At 40.5% G+C, this 15,288-nt stretch overlaps 1 protein-coding gene across 9 annotated transcripts in view; it reads right to left on the bottom strand.

The window, feature by feature from the left end:
* Positions 1 to 3,843: 3,843 nt before the first annotated feature.
* The window catches only part of CTPS2 (CTP synthase 2), a 78,535-nt gene continuing 67,090 nt past the window's right edge, over positions 3,844 to 15,288 (bottom strand). For all 9 annotated transcript variants that reach the window (XR_012677576.1, XM_075175634.1, XM_075175672.1 and 6 more), the window contains 2 exons: positions 7,110 to 7,220; positions 3,844 to 5,421 (listed from right to left, as the gene is read on the bottom strand). Coding sequence is in view for 8 of the 9 variants with exons in the window: in XM_075175634.1 (XP_075031735.1) it covers positions 7,151 to 7,220 (70 nt within the window). In the remaining variant the exon portion in view is untranslated. The remainder of the gene's footprint in view (positions 5,422 to 7,109; positions 7,221 to 15,288) is intronic.

The following is a 15,288-nucleotide window of genomic DNA, read 5'->3' as shown; positions in this document are numbered from 1 at the left end:
GGTATCCAAGCCACTTGGGCCAGGCTCTTCTTTAAGGTTCATGACAAGAAAGAAGCAATACCCACGGGCGATTCATCTGATCTGCTAAGGATGACTGAAAAGCACCTGTTTTTTCTGCTGATTATAAAAGGAGCCTGTGGTGAGTAGCTCACATATAGGCATTGACATTTAGCTAAACTGATACTGTGCAGGTGCTTGGATGAGCATGGTTCACCTATTTTAAAACAAGGACTGCGGTGCTGCATTTTGCATAATGTCCCACCACTCAAGCAGGACACTTAGCAAGCTCAAAGAGGACCCAGATCAGGCCATCCAGGGTGACTCGAGCACTGTGCTGCCTGGTTTCTGCTAATTCAGACTTAGCACAAGAGGAGCATGTTCCAAAGGTAGCAAAAGTGATATTCAAACTAAAAGACACCTGAGGTCACATTTTTTTTTCAGATTGACTCTGTGAAATCAGGAGTTTACTGAAGCTGCTATTGGGTGACGCTATGTTATGCAGAAGCTCAGAGCAGATTATCCTAACTACTCCTTTAAATACATGGAGCTTTGGATTATGCTTTAATCCAAGACTTGAGTCAGTTCTTAGGTTATCCAAACTATGCTACTGTTAATTTCACTAGCAGCTTCCAACTGTTAAGTTTCTTAAATTATTAACAGAGAGGCCGTAGAGGTAGAAAAGATAGACTTACCTTTCCAGCACTCCTGAAACACAGAATGTTGTCTACACTTCAGGCAAAGCTAGTTTTCTAGGCTCTGATCCAAATCTGTGAGAGCATGTTACCAGGAGTCCAATAAAGCAACCAATTTCCTCAACTGAACTAGGATGTTACAAGCAGAGAAAATATTTCATATACAAACAAACCATCAAAGTGTAAAGATTAAAGTACACAGTTTTTACAAGATGAAAGACACTTTAACAGACATTATTCTAGCAGCAGGTCAGCTAGGTCAGACCAGGATGTTAGATCCTGCAATCCATGAGGAATTTTAAGGAGCAAGGAACCAGACAGTACTGAAGGTGACTCACTTGTATACGAATAAAGAACAAGAGAATTGGTCCACCTCTGTGCTCCATGAAAAGTCAATTCACATTAAAAAAATACATAGTTAAAAAAAAAATAATAATAAAAGGCTTACAGATAAAAGCAAGAGAATCAACCAGAGATTGGAAAATCAACATTTCTGGAATTGCTATTCAGAATGAACTTCCAACTGAGGCAACACAGACATTTTCTTTGGATGTCTAATAGATGCTCACGTAAATATTTTGAGTTATTTTAGGGGAATTACACAAATATGAACCTCCTACACAGTAGAAAATACGTAAATTCTTTTCATATCCTTATTTTAGAGGAGTCCTTAATTCATTTCGCCCTGTCAGCACATGGTAGTTAACAATTCAGATGCAGTTGAATACCTGAAGAATCTAGACAGTACTGAGAACCTGATACAGGGAGAAATATCTGAGACACTAAGTTCATTGCCATCAAAAATATAAAGACTGCTAATTGGGAAAATGAGTGAAATCCTTGAACAAAGCACTGACCATGTCAACAGTGGGGACAGGGTGAAGTGGTAAGAGGAAGAGTTTGTCTGGAAGTTATCACAGAGTTAACAACTACCAATTCACTATGCCAGCAGGGAAAAACTAAGCACTATGTGGGATAAAATGCTGAGGCACAGAAATATATCACGACTCCCATGAAGATGACCAAGTGAAGGCAAGCCTGTGTGCAAGGATGAGGTGTTATTCAGTGCAGAATAACAGGTACAGAAAGGATTATATTCATTGTTTGCTTCCCTGTCATGTTGCAGTGAGTGAGTTTCCCCAGGATGCTGGAGGAGGCCACGTGCTCTCCCAAGGGCAATGTTATTCCGATTCCCTCCTTGATCCACCTTACTCCCTTTCTCAGCAAATTTTAGTCACCTCACATACGCAAACAGTGAAGTTGGGGGAAATGAGCTTCAGCCAGTCCCACATAGATTTCCACAGCCCCTGTTCACTTCTGTGCTGATCTGGCTTCACTGCCAGCTGTAGCCAAGCTGACTCAGAAGTCCTGTATGCTGTAATTACACTCCCTACTGTCATCAAGACACACACAGAGTTTGGGGAGAACCTTTCATTTGCATTGCTATGGTAACTGCAATATAGCTCCCATGAGGAAGTTAGCTCAGGTTGGTAAGTCACTTGTTGCTCATATACTTGATCCTCCCTTAACCTCCTCCACACCCTTTTGGGCAGCAAGCCCCTGCCCTTGCGGTCACTGCCAATCTGCCTTTTCTTTCTTGAAAACTTCCTTTAGCTTGGGGCTGCAATTCCTGCTTACACAGGTTCTTGCAGAGAACTGAGCCTCTACTTTCAAGCTGTTGCTCAAAACCTCCAGTGTTTCAAGCTGGTGCTCAAAACCATTTTCCTGGCAAGCTAGGGCTTAGACGCCTGCAGAGGAATTTAGGAGAACCATGCCTGAGTCCCATGAATCCCAGGTGACAGCCCTCTTTGGTACCACCCTGTAATCCAGAGTCACACTTTGTGGATACGAATATGGCATCACTTCAGTGGTTTCAGAAAAACAGCAAGCTAGTGCAGGATCTGACTCACCCTTCCACAAGTACTCCCTAATGAGGAATAGTCTGGTTGGCCAAGCAAATCCTCCTCAGTGTCTCAGGATTACATTCAACCTCTGCAGGCATAATATTAGCACATGAAGGTTATCTCTCCAAGCTGCCAAATAAACTAGGAAAGAAACCTCAGCTTCAAGGTAGTACATGTTAAAGTATGTTAAGCAGATGCTAAAGGACTTCATGTATAAAGCTTACAGTGAAACAGGAACCTATGCTGCCGAGATGCAATACTTGACTAGAGGTATTCAGTAAGATACAGCTCTGTCCACAGTACCAGTTAAGTGCAATACCTACCCCACAGTGACATTCAAACTTGGATGCTGCTCCCCTTGGTTACTTGGGAAGACAAACGCCATCACTCTGAACGTCCCCCCTTCCTTCTTCTTTCCCAGCTTTATATGCTGAGCATGACGTCATATGGTATGGAATATCCCTTTGGTCAGTTGGGATCAGCTGTCCCGGCTGTGTCGCCTCCCAGCTTCTTGTGCACCCCCAGCCTCCTCGCTGGTGGGGTGGGGTGGGAAGCAGCAAAGACCTTGACTTTGTGTAAGCGCTGCTCAGCAGTAACGAAAACATCCCTGTGTTATCAGCACTGTTTTCCACACAAATCCAAAACACAGCCCCATACTAGCTTCTATGAAGAAAATTAACTCTATCCCAGCCAAAACCAGTACACTCTCAGTCTTTCCTCACAGGAGGGATGCTCCAGTCCTTTAATCATCTTAGTGGCCCTTTGCTGAACTCCCTCCAGTATGCCCATATATCTCTTGTACTGGGCAGCCCAGAACTGGACACAGCACTCCAGGTGTGGCCTCACCAGGACTGAATAGAGGGGAAGGATCACTTCTCTCGACCTGCTGGCAACACTCCTAATGCAGCCCAGGATTTGGCTCGAAAAGGCTCATTTGCCTTCTTCCATTCTGGAAATGGCATGCTGCTGCTTCTGTCAGCTCAAATAGGAGATGGATCCCTTGTGGCAGTGATGCGTTTGTCTCCAGGATACTGCTTTGTGTAGCACAGTTAGCAGGAAGAGGATTGGTAAGGGCGCTGTTTCCAGCCTCACTCCAGGTTGTATGTCTTTTTGTCCCCTCAGTTGCCTGGATAAATCACAGCTTCTCACAGACAGTACAACTGGGACATGACTAACTGAAAAATTCCCTCCTGGACACCACAGTTCACAATCGGCACCATGATTCTTTAACACAGTAGCTAAACACATCTGAATAACACAATTTAATATATTTGAAAATACATTTGCACATTACAGACAATCTTAGGACACACTTCACCTTTCACAAACCAGTGGCCAGTGTCTCTCATTGGGGAAGACATACAGTGACACCAATTCTGTCAATACCTGCTATTTCTAAGGCACGCATTTGCAAACCACTTTAGAAAACCTGCCATAGGAATACATTTTATATTTCATTACTATTAAAGCTTCTTTTAGCGAAGAGATAAATTGGCTGTGTAACCTGAGATTTTCTAAAGCAATGCAAAGCTCTCAAACTTACTCTTTTACAAAGCTGTACTAAGGGACATGGCGCTTTTTATTTCTGTACATGTATTTACCTTTTGATGAATTAAAAAAGCCACTTTGCCCAAAACCAAAATGAAACACAAAGCTCAAAATTCAGAAGTTTTCTTTACAGAAAAGGGTGCCTCAGGTATTTGGAGCCCGTCAGTTACATCGTCCAGGTCCAGCTTCTGTGACAGGTCTGATGATGCCACATTGCTAATGGGATCCAGCCTTAAACACGGCATAGCACCTCTTGCCTTCCCCTTCTGTCTCAGTGATTCAGGCTGCAGTCCTGGCTTTGCAGGGCTGCCTGCAATTGTCATGCAGTGGAATAATTTGTGATTTCTAAATTAAAATACATCATTCTATTCTATTGGGGAATGAATGCCATGACCATGGAGTGGTCACTGGATGAGGGATAACAAGGGTGAACCTTAATTCACCTTTATACTCATCTATTGAAATTAACTGAGTGTTGCACGGCTGGAGCCCAGATAATGCTCCAGGTTTATGACTGGTTCTTCTACAACTTTCTTACAAGTGTTCAAATTACATTTTAACGTATTTACTTTCTCTCTTACAAAATACAAATGCAAAACTGCCTTCTAACACCACTTCTGTAATTTTGTAAGTCAGAATTACGTTCAGTATTATCAGACTTTCAGGAGAAATAGAGCAAATAAACTGAAACTTTTGTAAAGTGAAATCACTTATAAAAGCAAAGTGAAAAGACTTGTATTCAACATCAATTATTATAATCACAAAGAGCTGAAATACAGCAACAATTTCTCATTTGTACATACTGAACAGCAAAAAAGTAAAAAAATATATATATACAACAAGCTTAATAGGGAAACAAACCTGAAACAGTTCTCTACTGCTCATGGATAAGACAACTTTCCCTTAAATTTTTTAGTGCATTCCCTCTCATTCACAAAAACTAATGCATTTTATCTTCCTTTTCTAAGGCGAACTGAAAACAATCAAATCTTCCTTCAAATCAAGAACAGTTGTGAACTAGTGAATTAATACCTATTCACCTGAGATCATTATGAAATATAGGACAAGATCAATAATGATTAACAGCTAAGGTGCACAACTATTTTGTCATTTTTAAAGAGAAACAGCATTATACAGAACAGTTTTTGCTACAGGACAGTAAAACTGCCATCTGTAAAGAGGATTATTGAAAACAGTATAGGAGGAAACACTATGAGTACCATAAGCAGCTTACTCTTCTACTTTCTTCTATTCAATATTGTCCTGTTCCCAACTTTCTGTAACACAAAAAGAGGGAGGGGAAGGAAGAATAAATGGAAAAAAATTAATGATTAAAAATAGTTCTTCTGTAACTCAGTTTATTTCATGCTTATGTCAGTTTCTCTGAAATCCGTTGACTGACTTCAAAGTAGTCCTACGGTAAATACTACAAGTAGATGCATTTCATCTAGGTCAAACAGCATAAAGCAAAACCACAAAGCTAAATATAGTCTACATGTGTATCCAGCTCTGATTAATGGGTAGAATTAACCCTGAGATAAAAATAAATGTGCCAATGCTTCTATACTTCTTTTATATCTAGTTATTTAATCCTTTCTAGAGTGATCCTGTTCAATACAATTGGTATCCACTAGTGATATGTTCAAACAAAATCAGCTTGACTACTAACTACTTAAAAACATCACAAAAGTACATTCATCCAAGTCACATCTGCAATGGTAAACAGAGAATTACCATTCATAAATTCCATCGAGGAAAGCAAGGTCAAAGCTAAAGGGGCTGTCCTGTACTATGTGTTGGTCTCAAGAAACAGAGCCATAGTGACATTTGGAGGTGGGAAGGGTATGGGCAAGAGTGACAAAGATCATTTTGTCTACTTATTTTTTGGTCACCCTAGGACATGCATCAGTACTGCATCTGCATGCACCAGGTCATGAAATCCTTTAACATTCTGTTCTCCACTCTCATGATTTGGGGATGTGTTATTATCTTTAACATGTGGTACATGAGAGGGAAAAATAAATTAATTAAAAATCACAGAAGAAACCCATGCTGCGGCTAAGGACTAAACTCCAATTTCTAGCACCTCATGCCAGTATTTTAATCAGGAGATCATCAGGCAGAAATGCATCATTCATATGCAGCCTTAATCGTCTGTTTGGCACAGCTGCTTAGTGACTACACCCTGTGTGAGGAATAAAATCAGAGAGGAAAGTTGTGTCCTGCTTACAGAAGTGCTCAGAAATACTGAAAAGCGTGAATGCACACATGTATCAGAGTACTATACCAGCCACAACTCTGATGAATCTGTGTAGGGAAAATACAGTAAGACTAAGATTCAAACCCAGATCCTGCAGAGATCAGGTGTCTCACAGGAAATACAACCTCCAAACTGAAAGGAAATCTATGGCTACCATGATTACAGGTGAAAAAACAACCAATCCAACATCACTTTGGCAAAGCCTATGGCAAACAAAGCCACAACTTTATAGAACGTGTTTGTATCTCTGTCATTCTGCAGATTAAATCCAAGTACTTATCTTGGGATGTCTTTGTTGTATCAATGCATCAAATGCAATTACAGGTGAATATTAATGCAAAATAAAAACAAATAAAAACATCAACATAGTGTACTCGAAGTGATCCAAACTTGCACACCGAAGTAACAAAAAAAAGAAAACAATTTTAAAATGTATTTTCATTGTATCTTCAAACACTACCACAACTTGATTTTGTACAGCATCCTACATATAAGCTGTAACCAAAACACTTAGCAGACTTTAACATCACAATTGCAGAGTTAAGCAGCAGAAGAGGAAAACAATTAAGTGCTGCAGGCAAGGAAGAAAATATAAGCTCTCAGATGGGATTTGAAACAAAACGGAGAATCAAGATAACTTTGTCTCCTGTTTTAAGTCTAGAAGAAATAAATGTCATAAAGCAGTATCAAAGCGATTCAGTTTACCTCAACAGCATCACCCATTTCTGTGATCTCATACAATCATTTCAGCTTGTTTCTGAATTAGGAAACTCTTTTTCTGGAGAGCTGTCATCGCTGAGGTCACTGTAACTGTCACTGTTAAAAGCAATACATAGTCAGAAGGATCCAAACCAAATATTTTATTTCAAACCCTCCAACCCAGATGATGCATATGACCAACACTTTCCTCAAATGCAACCCATTTCCAGAAAACTACTTTAAGCTCATGCTCAATTTTGGTAGTTTAGAACGCCTTCCTCTACAGGAACAGGCTTAAGTTTGGAGTCTAAGACCTCATGAGAAAAAATATTCTACAGTATAAACAGTATGTTCAATTTCTTTTTGCTTGATTCCTGTATATTCATTCTACAGTTTGCTGGTGCTGTGTGCCTGCGACCATGATTAACAACATGGAGAGTAACAGATATTCAGAGCAAGACTAAAAGGAATTTCTCCTTTATGATAAAGAAAATTATTGTTTTGACCAAAGAAAAAGTTAACACAACTTTAACTTTATTTATTCAGAATGCTTCAATTTATACTTAAATTACAATTCTTGCTCTTCCAGTCAGAACATAAATCATTTTCATTGCACAAAGCAATATCCTGACAGTTTTTCCTGAGGTTTTATCCCCTTCTGCTGTTTCCTGAGAGAAGTAGACTGGTTTTCACAGAGCAGACTGCCATGCAAGTGATCATTTTATAAGTGGCCAGAACAAGTAAACAGTGAAGGACAGGAATCACCACAGCAACTGATAGAAAGAAGTGCCCACAAACCACATTTTCAGTCAGCTGTGATGTTTACCGTGTCTCCAGGTTTATCTTAACTCTAAGTGCACAAACTGCACTCTTCAGAAGAGCCTCCAGACTCAACCTCTCCCTATTACATTCACTTCTACAGCCTGTTTTCCAGATACTTGAATTTCCCAAGATCAGAAGCCAGCAACGGGAGCCCAGGGAACTGACAAGTACATTTGAGCAGCAATAATTCTGGTCAGTTCTGTCATACTTCAGAGAGCAGGTTATGGTTAACACAGTACAGGTGGGGATCTCAGACCTTCTTTGGTGGGTACACCAGTGTCAGCCTTGGGTACCAACTCTACTCCAGCCACTGCACATCTGTCTTGTCACATCTCTTATCACATACACCTTCATCCTCCAACCAACAGCACCTCAGTCACGTCATGCTCCCCACCTCCGGGCATGACCTCCTACTGAGACATCAAGCACATAACCAGCCAACGACCCACCTAGACACAGCCTTATCAGTTGAGCCGCAGTGACTGCCTGCTGTGTAATGTTTCAAGGGGAACTACGTAACCCCGCAGCTGGAGATCTTTGATCTGGACTGCAATGTGGAACAGTGAACAAACTGCACTCAGCAATGCTGGTGCTTGTTACTGAGCACTCCTTTGTAGCCTGAATTTTACCCTCTTTTCTTTTGGGGGGGCGGGGGGGCAGGGAATCAAAGATTAGGTAAAAACACAGCCATTTTAATAGAGTGGGGCAGGAGGAATGGCACCAACAGTCATCTCATTTAATTTCTACCTCTGACTCTTCGGAAAGCCTCCCACAGTTACAGCAAATCACTATACCAAGTTCTGTACAAGACAGCATAGATATTCCGACTGTTCTAACATTAAGACTGCCTACAGCATTCTGCCCTTTCTTCACCTGACACACGTGTGGTTGATGCGGTTCTTATAAAGAGTGTGTCAAATCGGGCTAGTGAGAAATGCTCAATTTGATCATTTCACCAGCTGACAAACACTTACACAGTTCAAGTGAGGAAAGTGTTGTTAACAGTATGATCAAGCATGCCAGATGCACACAGACAAACACAACATCACCAACATTGTACTTACTTCTTTCTGAAAGTACCCATGGAAACATGGAATAAAAATTCAGTATTATTAAAACGGTTTTGCATTTTCACATCACAGCAAAATAGCAAAAATCGTCCACAGAACAGAGGGTAAAACTGTGATTGTAGAGAGCTGCATAACCTTATGATAGCCCTGGTTTAAGCCCAAAGTCTTCAGAGGACTTTTTTTTTTTTTTTTTAATCAGCTCTGCTGCCCAGTGGCAGTCATACCCCAAAAACATATGCCAGGGCTCCATATACAACACAGTATGGGAGGCAGATGCTTCAGTAAAAATGCTGAGAGACCAATGAGGTGAGTGGAGAACTACCCAGCTTCATCTCTTGAAGACAGTCAGGTGCTGATCCCCACCCAGCACTCTCATCATCGGTCCTCCCCCACTCAATGACATAGGTTTTAAAGGCATTCGCCCATAGAAGCAGTCACACAATGCTGGTTGCTTCCGTCATTTCAATGACTTACCACCCTAACTTCCCAGGCCTGTTTCCAGTTTGCACAAGCTGAGGGTCACTTGGCTAGCCACTAGCCCAGAGGCTAAAACACTTACTTCGCCCATGACAATTTTGTTCCTGTTCCCACACTGCCCAATTCAGTACAAGGTTTGACTCCACATCCCAGAGTAGGGCTCTGGTCACAGCATTCTTGACTGTTTTACAGTAACACTTCACGGTCTTCCCTACTTTAGGGCTGTCCTGCTGGGTGTAAAGTCAGTTTTGTTTCTAACAGGCAGGGCACACTGGCAAGAAAGGTAGGGGAAATGCCGAGGTAAGGGTCAGCCCTTGGGCTTCAGACTTAGGTAACCGTCAGTCTCACAGTTTCAGCTCCTTGAACGATACCTCTAAGCACCCCCAGAAGCTGTGGCATCATGTTAACAAGAACTTGGGCTCCAAGGAAACCTGAACTTCTTCAAGAGCTAAGCTGCCAGTGTGGTGGACTTTAAAGTAAACAGGGACTCATGAATCTTGGGATATCTGCACCTGGGTGCTATAGCTTCAAACCAGTGCTGATGTCCAGTTTGTAAGATTTACTGTGATATGAACTGTGTTCAATTGATAAATAATCTGAAGAAAAACCCCAGGTGGTATTAACCACAAATGAGTCATCACCTCTTTTAGCAATAAATGTGTACTTCCTTCCAAATTACACGGAGCTGCTACACAGATATTAAACACAAAATGGATATTTTGTGCTCACAGTTGCTAATATTATGTAATCTTACTTAAATGTGCTGGCTATGAAAGTGGTGGTGGTGGGAAATCACATAAGCCCGGCTTTTCCTCTATGAAATTCTTCTTCACACTGAGCCCTCAACTGAAAAAATATGCTTACATTTCCTTTAGCAAGTTTTCTCTCAGTTTGTGTACAAAGTAATTAGTAATTATCTTGGGTAGGAACCCGACACCCACTTCATCTTGTTTGTAACCATTCCCACAACAGTGGACTGCAACACAAAGGAACTAGTGAGCAGATCTAAGGCCGTCACAGCGGTTTTATTCCGTTGTTTTTTTTTTCATGGGATCTGGAGTATAAAGATGTGGCCAAGAGAAAAACAGAACAAAACTCAGAGTATGCAGTGTCACTGCATCTAATCAGTCACTTCAGTCTTCAAGATGAAGAATTTTGGTCACTTTGATCCTTATACTTAATCTACCTGTAGTTAATAGAAATACATTGACTGCAAAGTGAAACATCGACCAATACCTAGCTGGTATTTTGCTTTGCAGTGAACTGCAATATATTTCCCAACTGGACCAAGAAAAACATCCTCTGTTGAGGAAATACATTAAGGGGTTTTGTTTTGTTTTAAAGTTCACTCATCCTCAGATCCCCGTCTTCTCAAGACGTAAGCAATAAAAAGAGCTTCCCCCTACATGTGTTCCATTATTACCAAATTCATGCCCATTTCAGATCTCTCTGTTCTACTGACAGAGGTATCATCACACCTCTGCTATGCATCAGTCTAAAGCACGGAAGGAGGCAAGATGAGAAGATTGCCTACTGGTATGGTACGGAAGGCAGCCGATAGCTGGGGCCACACGGCATGAAGCTGGAATGCATCACCTCAGCAACAAATCTCAGCTGTAAAACCACTAGAATTAAGACTCAAGATCAATTTTAAACCTATATTTCTCAAACAGCCATTCAAAAGCACCAAACTGCCTGCTTTCAATGTTTTTATTAAGAAACACAGGCATCTGTAAAATGGGTACTCCTTGAACGTTCCGTTTGTTTCATTTGGAAAATCCAGATCAACATTCTTTAGAAACGAAGTATTTGACACAATTTCATAGGGGCTTTTTTTCATCCTTTTTTAATGTATAATTGACAAAAAGTCCTCTTCCAGAAATGTAAGCAATTTAAACAATTATTACAGTAATACTATTCCCTGCAAAGGCAGAAGCTAAGCTAAGTGCATTTCTTCCTCAATGCAAATTAAAGATAAATGTAATTACATTTAGTACAGGCTGTGGCTGTTTAAAACAAACAATTGTCACAGCTTTCGAGAACCTAGCAAAAAGAAATCTGTCAATTATTATTATTTATTCCCCCCACAAAAAGCTAAATTATTAAAATTATTATAGTCATTAAAACATTATTTAAAATAATAATGCATATAATAATATATATAATATATATTTTATATAATAATATAAAATAAATGTGTATTTGTGCAATGGTTATAACTGCCGTCATGCATATTTTTATGATCAGTGCATATTTTTATGATCATAAAAATGATCATGTATCATTTATGATGATCACCATCATTATATGATCCTATGCTTCCATGAAACATCATCTCATTAAAGAATCCCTCAGCACATACCTAAGACTCCCCAGTTCCAACCTGCCAGACATCTGCACTCAGATAACTGGACTTAGGATAACGGTTTTATTAGGACCCAGCATTACAAAAATCACAACCAAGACGCCAGAACATATCTGGGGGTTATAAAAAATCTCAGCTGAGTCTCATGCATAGGATTCAATTCATTCAGCTTTAGACATCTTCATCTGAGATAGCTACCACCAGCTTCTTACAATCAATGGAGAGAAACGGGCACTTATAGGGTATAATGCTTCTGACTCGCTTAACCATTATCATGAGCTATTTGGCTCCTGTAAAGTGCATATTCACTTAGCGACTACAGAAAAAGACTTGGGGTGACTAGCTCAGAAGCGTCTTCACTGTAAACATCTAACATGAAAATGACAAAGTAACTGCCACAACTAACCATTACTAAGTTCATCACTAAGTACCATTACGGTTGAGAAGGGATTTCCTTTAAAATTTTTTCTGTAGTTTTCTGTAAGAGCTCTGAGGGTACCAACAGGTCTTAGCTGCCCTGACCATCCTCAGCTGGGGCCTCCACCAATGGGCCCAGGAGCCTTAGCTCCAATCCTTGCCTGAGCTATGTTGCAGGCATGCCTGTACCCATCTCTGTAGTTCTGTAGTCACTTGTTGACTGGACTTCCTGGATTAACTTCAGACCTAACTCATCACTTCATACTTCTGCACTGGACTGTCTGTAGGACATGGTGACTGTCACTGGAGCCAGTCCGCCTGCCTTCTTTGGCGACGGTGGTAGTGACTCTTGCTGGTGAGGACACTACCCCTACCAGTACAGTTGCCACCCTTGGCTCCTAGATTGTCTTCTTTTGTGGAGCAGCCCCTCTCTTGCTGCTCTCTTGATAGTCTTCAAACCACAAGATTTCCTTCACTTTCCTCTGAAATGTCTGGATTTGGCCAATGGCAGAAATACGATGCTGTGCCAGATGTGTTCTTGGTTGGGGACAACATACAGGGGACATCAGAGAGAGCCCTACCCATACCTTCTTTGTCCCTCATACACCAGAACCTGTCACACAGGCTGTTTCCTATTCTGTTTAGAGGTGCTTGCCCAAACCTCCCTACACAGCTGATTTGGGAGACAGTTGGCCCATGTTTGTTCAGTAAGCACCGTACCAGCAAGTCTTCTGAGGTTTTTTTCTTTATGCATCACTCCTGTCCTCTGGCCACTTCTGTTCCTTGTCTCTGAATACAACTCATAAGTCATCTTTTATTAATAACCGGCCCAGAACCAAACAGAGTATTCTGTGACTAGATGGCATTGGATTGGTGCCTCACATTAGCATATTCACTAATGACTTACAAAAATTTCTTTTGGTGGTAGTCCTAGTTGCCCACACTTTCTCACCTGGGAACATCTCTCACTTCCTACATTTCCTCCCATCTACTGGACATTTGTGTTCAAATTATTTCTCTTTAGCTTGTTACCCTCTTCCTCCAAAGAAACATGATTTCATTACTTTCAGCACAGGTTTCTAAATTCCCTATATATTTTTATGTTATTTCTTTGTTCTGAATAGTGCTTTCAGCTCTTATTTAAATTACATTATTTGCAAATATCATTAATGCACTGTGGCCTACTCTTGCAGGTCTTTAATGAAGATGTTGGTTGAGGGGAAAGAAGAAATAAAGCTTGCTGACGCTAAACTTGCTATGGGGAAAAAAAAACAGCAACACAGCTTTATTGTACATCAGTGGTTTTGCAATCCATATGACACTGTTCCCAAAGATAAGCCAGTTTTTATTACTTTTTCAAAATTAAACTCAGCAAGACTCAGTAAAAGCCAACAACATTACATGTGAAGTTCCCCTCTTCATCTACTAGTTTTCTATTAAAACCTTTCGGTTTCTCTTAAAAAGCAGCGTATTTGTGGGTATTGTACACTTTCTGAGAGTCTCCTATGGTTCTAGTTTTCTCTGTCCTTTAAAATGAAACATGTAAACTGGCAGCCTCTCACCTTCCTCAGCTCCGTATGAAATGGTGAATTCAGTATTTCCATGGAAAGGTTTCGAAAAGGTCATGACTTAAAAACATTCACAAGGAAATGAAGTGCATGGCTTTGTCTGGTGGTTAAGCACTCATGCCATAATGCACGAGAGGCTGAAACCACAAAGGCAACTTAGATGCCCAACTACCGCTTCAGGTAACTAAGTAATAAGTCATCACTGAGTTACTCCGATCCTTTGCTCAGTTCTTGACTGTCTCTGTACACACCAAAGCTCCTGGGAACTAAGTTTATGCCGGAGGATGCATTCCGGTCTCAAACTAGGTATGCTCATGCCTATGTGTAACCATTCTCAGAATGTCTACCAGACTAGGCCTCACAAAAATTTAAGAGAAGGTTTATTTGCTTTTATTTATTTAGGGCACTCTCCTGGGAGGTGTGATGCATCTTTAAATTTACTGTTTACTTTGCTTAGAAGCTACGGCTTCTGTCCAGGTGTCAGATGTTCTAAAATTGTATCCTAATTATGGGGCTGTTAAATGTTCTGCAGTAATGATTTGCTGTTAAGAATCTCATGCTGAAATATGTATTTCCTTTTGTCTCAGGACTTCATCATTAACTCTTTTTTTAGTGTTTTTTATAGCCTAGTTTAGGTAATCTGCTCAACTTGCTGGCTTCCACAAATTCTCTCTCAGGTTACATCCTTGCTCCAGTCAACAGCATGACTACAATTCATGTAGGGAGTACTGGATGAGGTGTGCAGAAAATCCTCTCCTCAGATTTGTTTCAGCCTTGTTATGACATGCCTTAGCTTTACTGCTCAATGAAATCACTACCATTCTGGGGTTTAAAGGTTTAAACTGGAAATCCTTTCCATTCAGCAGGTGGATATGTTAATATGAGTGGGTGTGCTGTAATTAGCACTGAAATTCCCTCCTGAACGTTCTTCCCTGCAAAACGCTCCTCTTTTAGCCTCAAAATGTTTTCCTATTCCAATGCTCTTTCTCAAGACAGAGGGGTTTGCTTGACTGCTGTGTAACTAGGTAAATGGTAAAATTTGTATTTTTATATATAAAATTTTGGGGTATGAATTTTTGTCTTTGCTAAATGTTTAAGTGTTGGTTGGAGTTTACTGTATGAACATGAAGGAAAAAAGTTGGGTATACTGTTTTATTGATTAATTCAAGTAAGTGTAAGTGTGGCACATTCAGTAATTGCTGAAACCTAAAGCCAAGGTTAGAAAACATATTTGCTATAATGCTAAGGGATTTAAATTTAAATTAGCAGGACACAAGCAGATCGCTCATTCAAAAAAAGTAATTTTTCTTTATCCTGGAGAGATGAATATGTATACTTATGGGAGGAAGCAGTAAAAGAAAGGATATTGGGACCTGGGAAACAAGATGAACTGTGAGGCAGAGAGTGCCCACAAGAGGAAAAGGCTGAAGATCACTGTGTTTGAAGACTCCCTCCTGCCAAGCACC

This window comes from Calonectris borealis, chromosome 1 (assembly GCF_964195595.1).
Source record: "Calonectris borealis chromosome 1, bCalBor7.hap1.2, whole genome shotgun sequence".
Lineage (NCBI taxonomy): Eukaryota > Metazoa > Chordata > Aves > Procellariiformes > Procellariidae > Calonectris > Calonectris borealis.
Note: the sequence above shows the minus strand (reverse complement) of the source record. Positions and strands in the feature narration are given on the sequence as shown.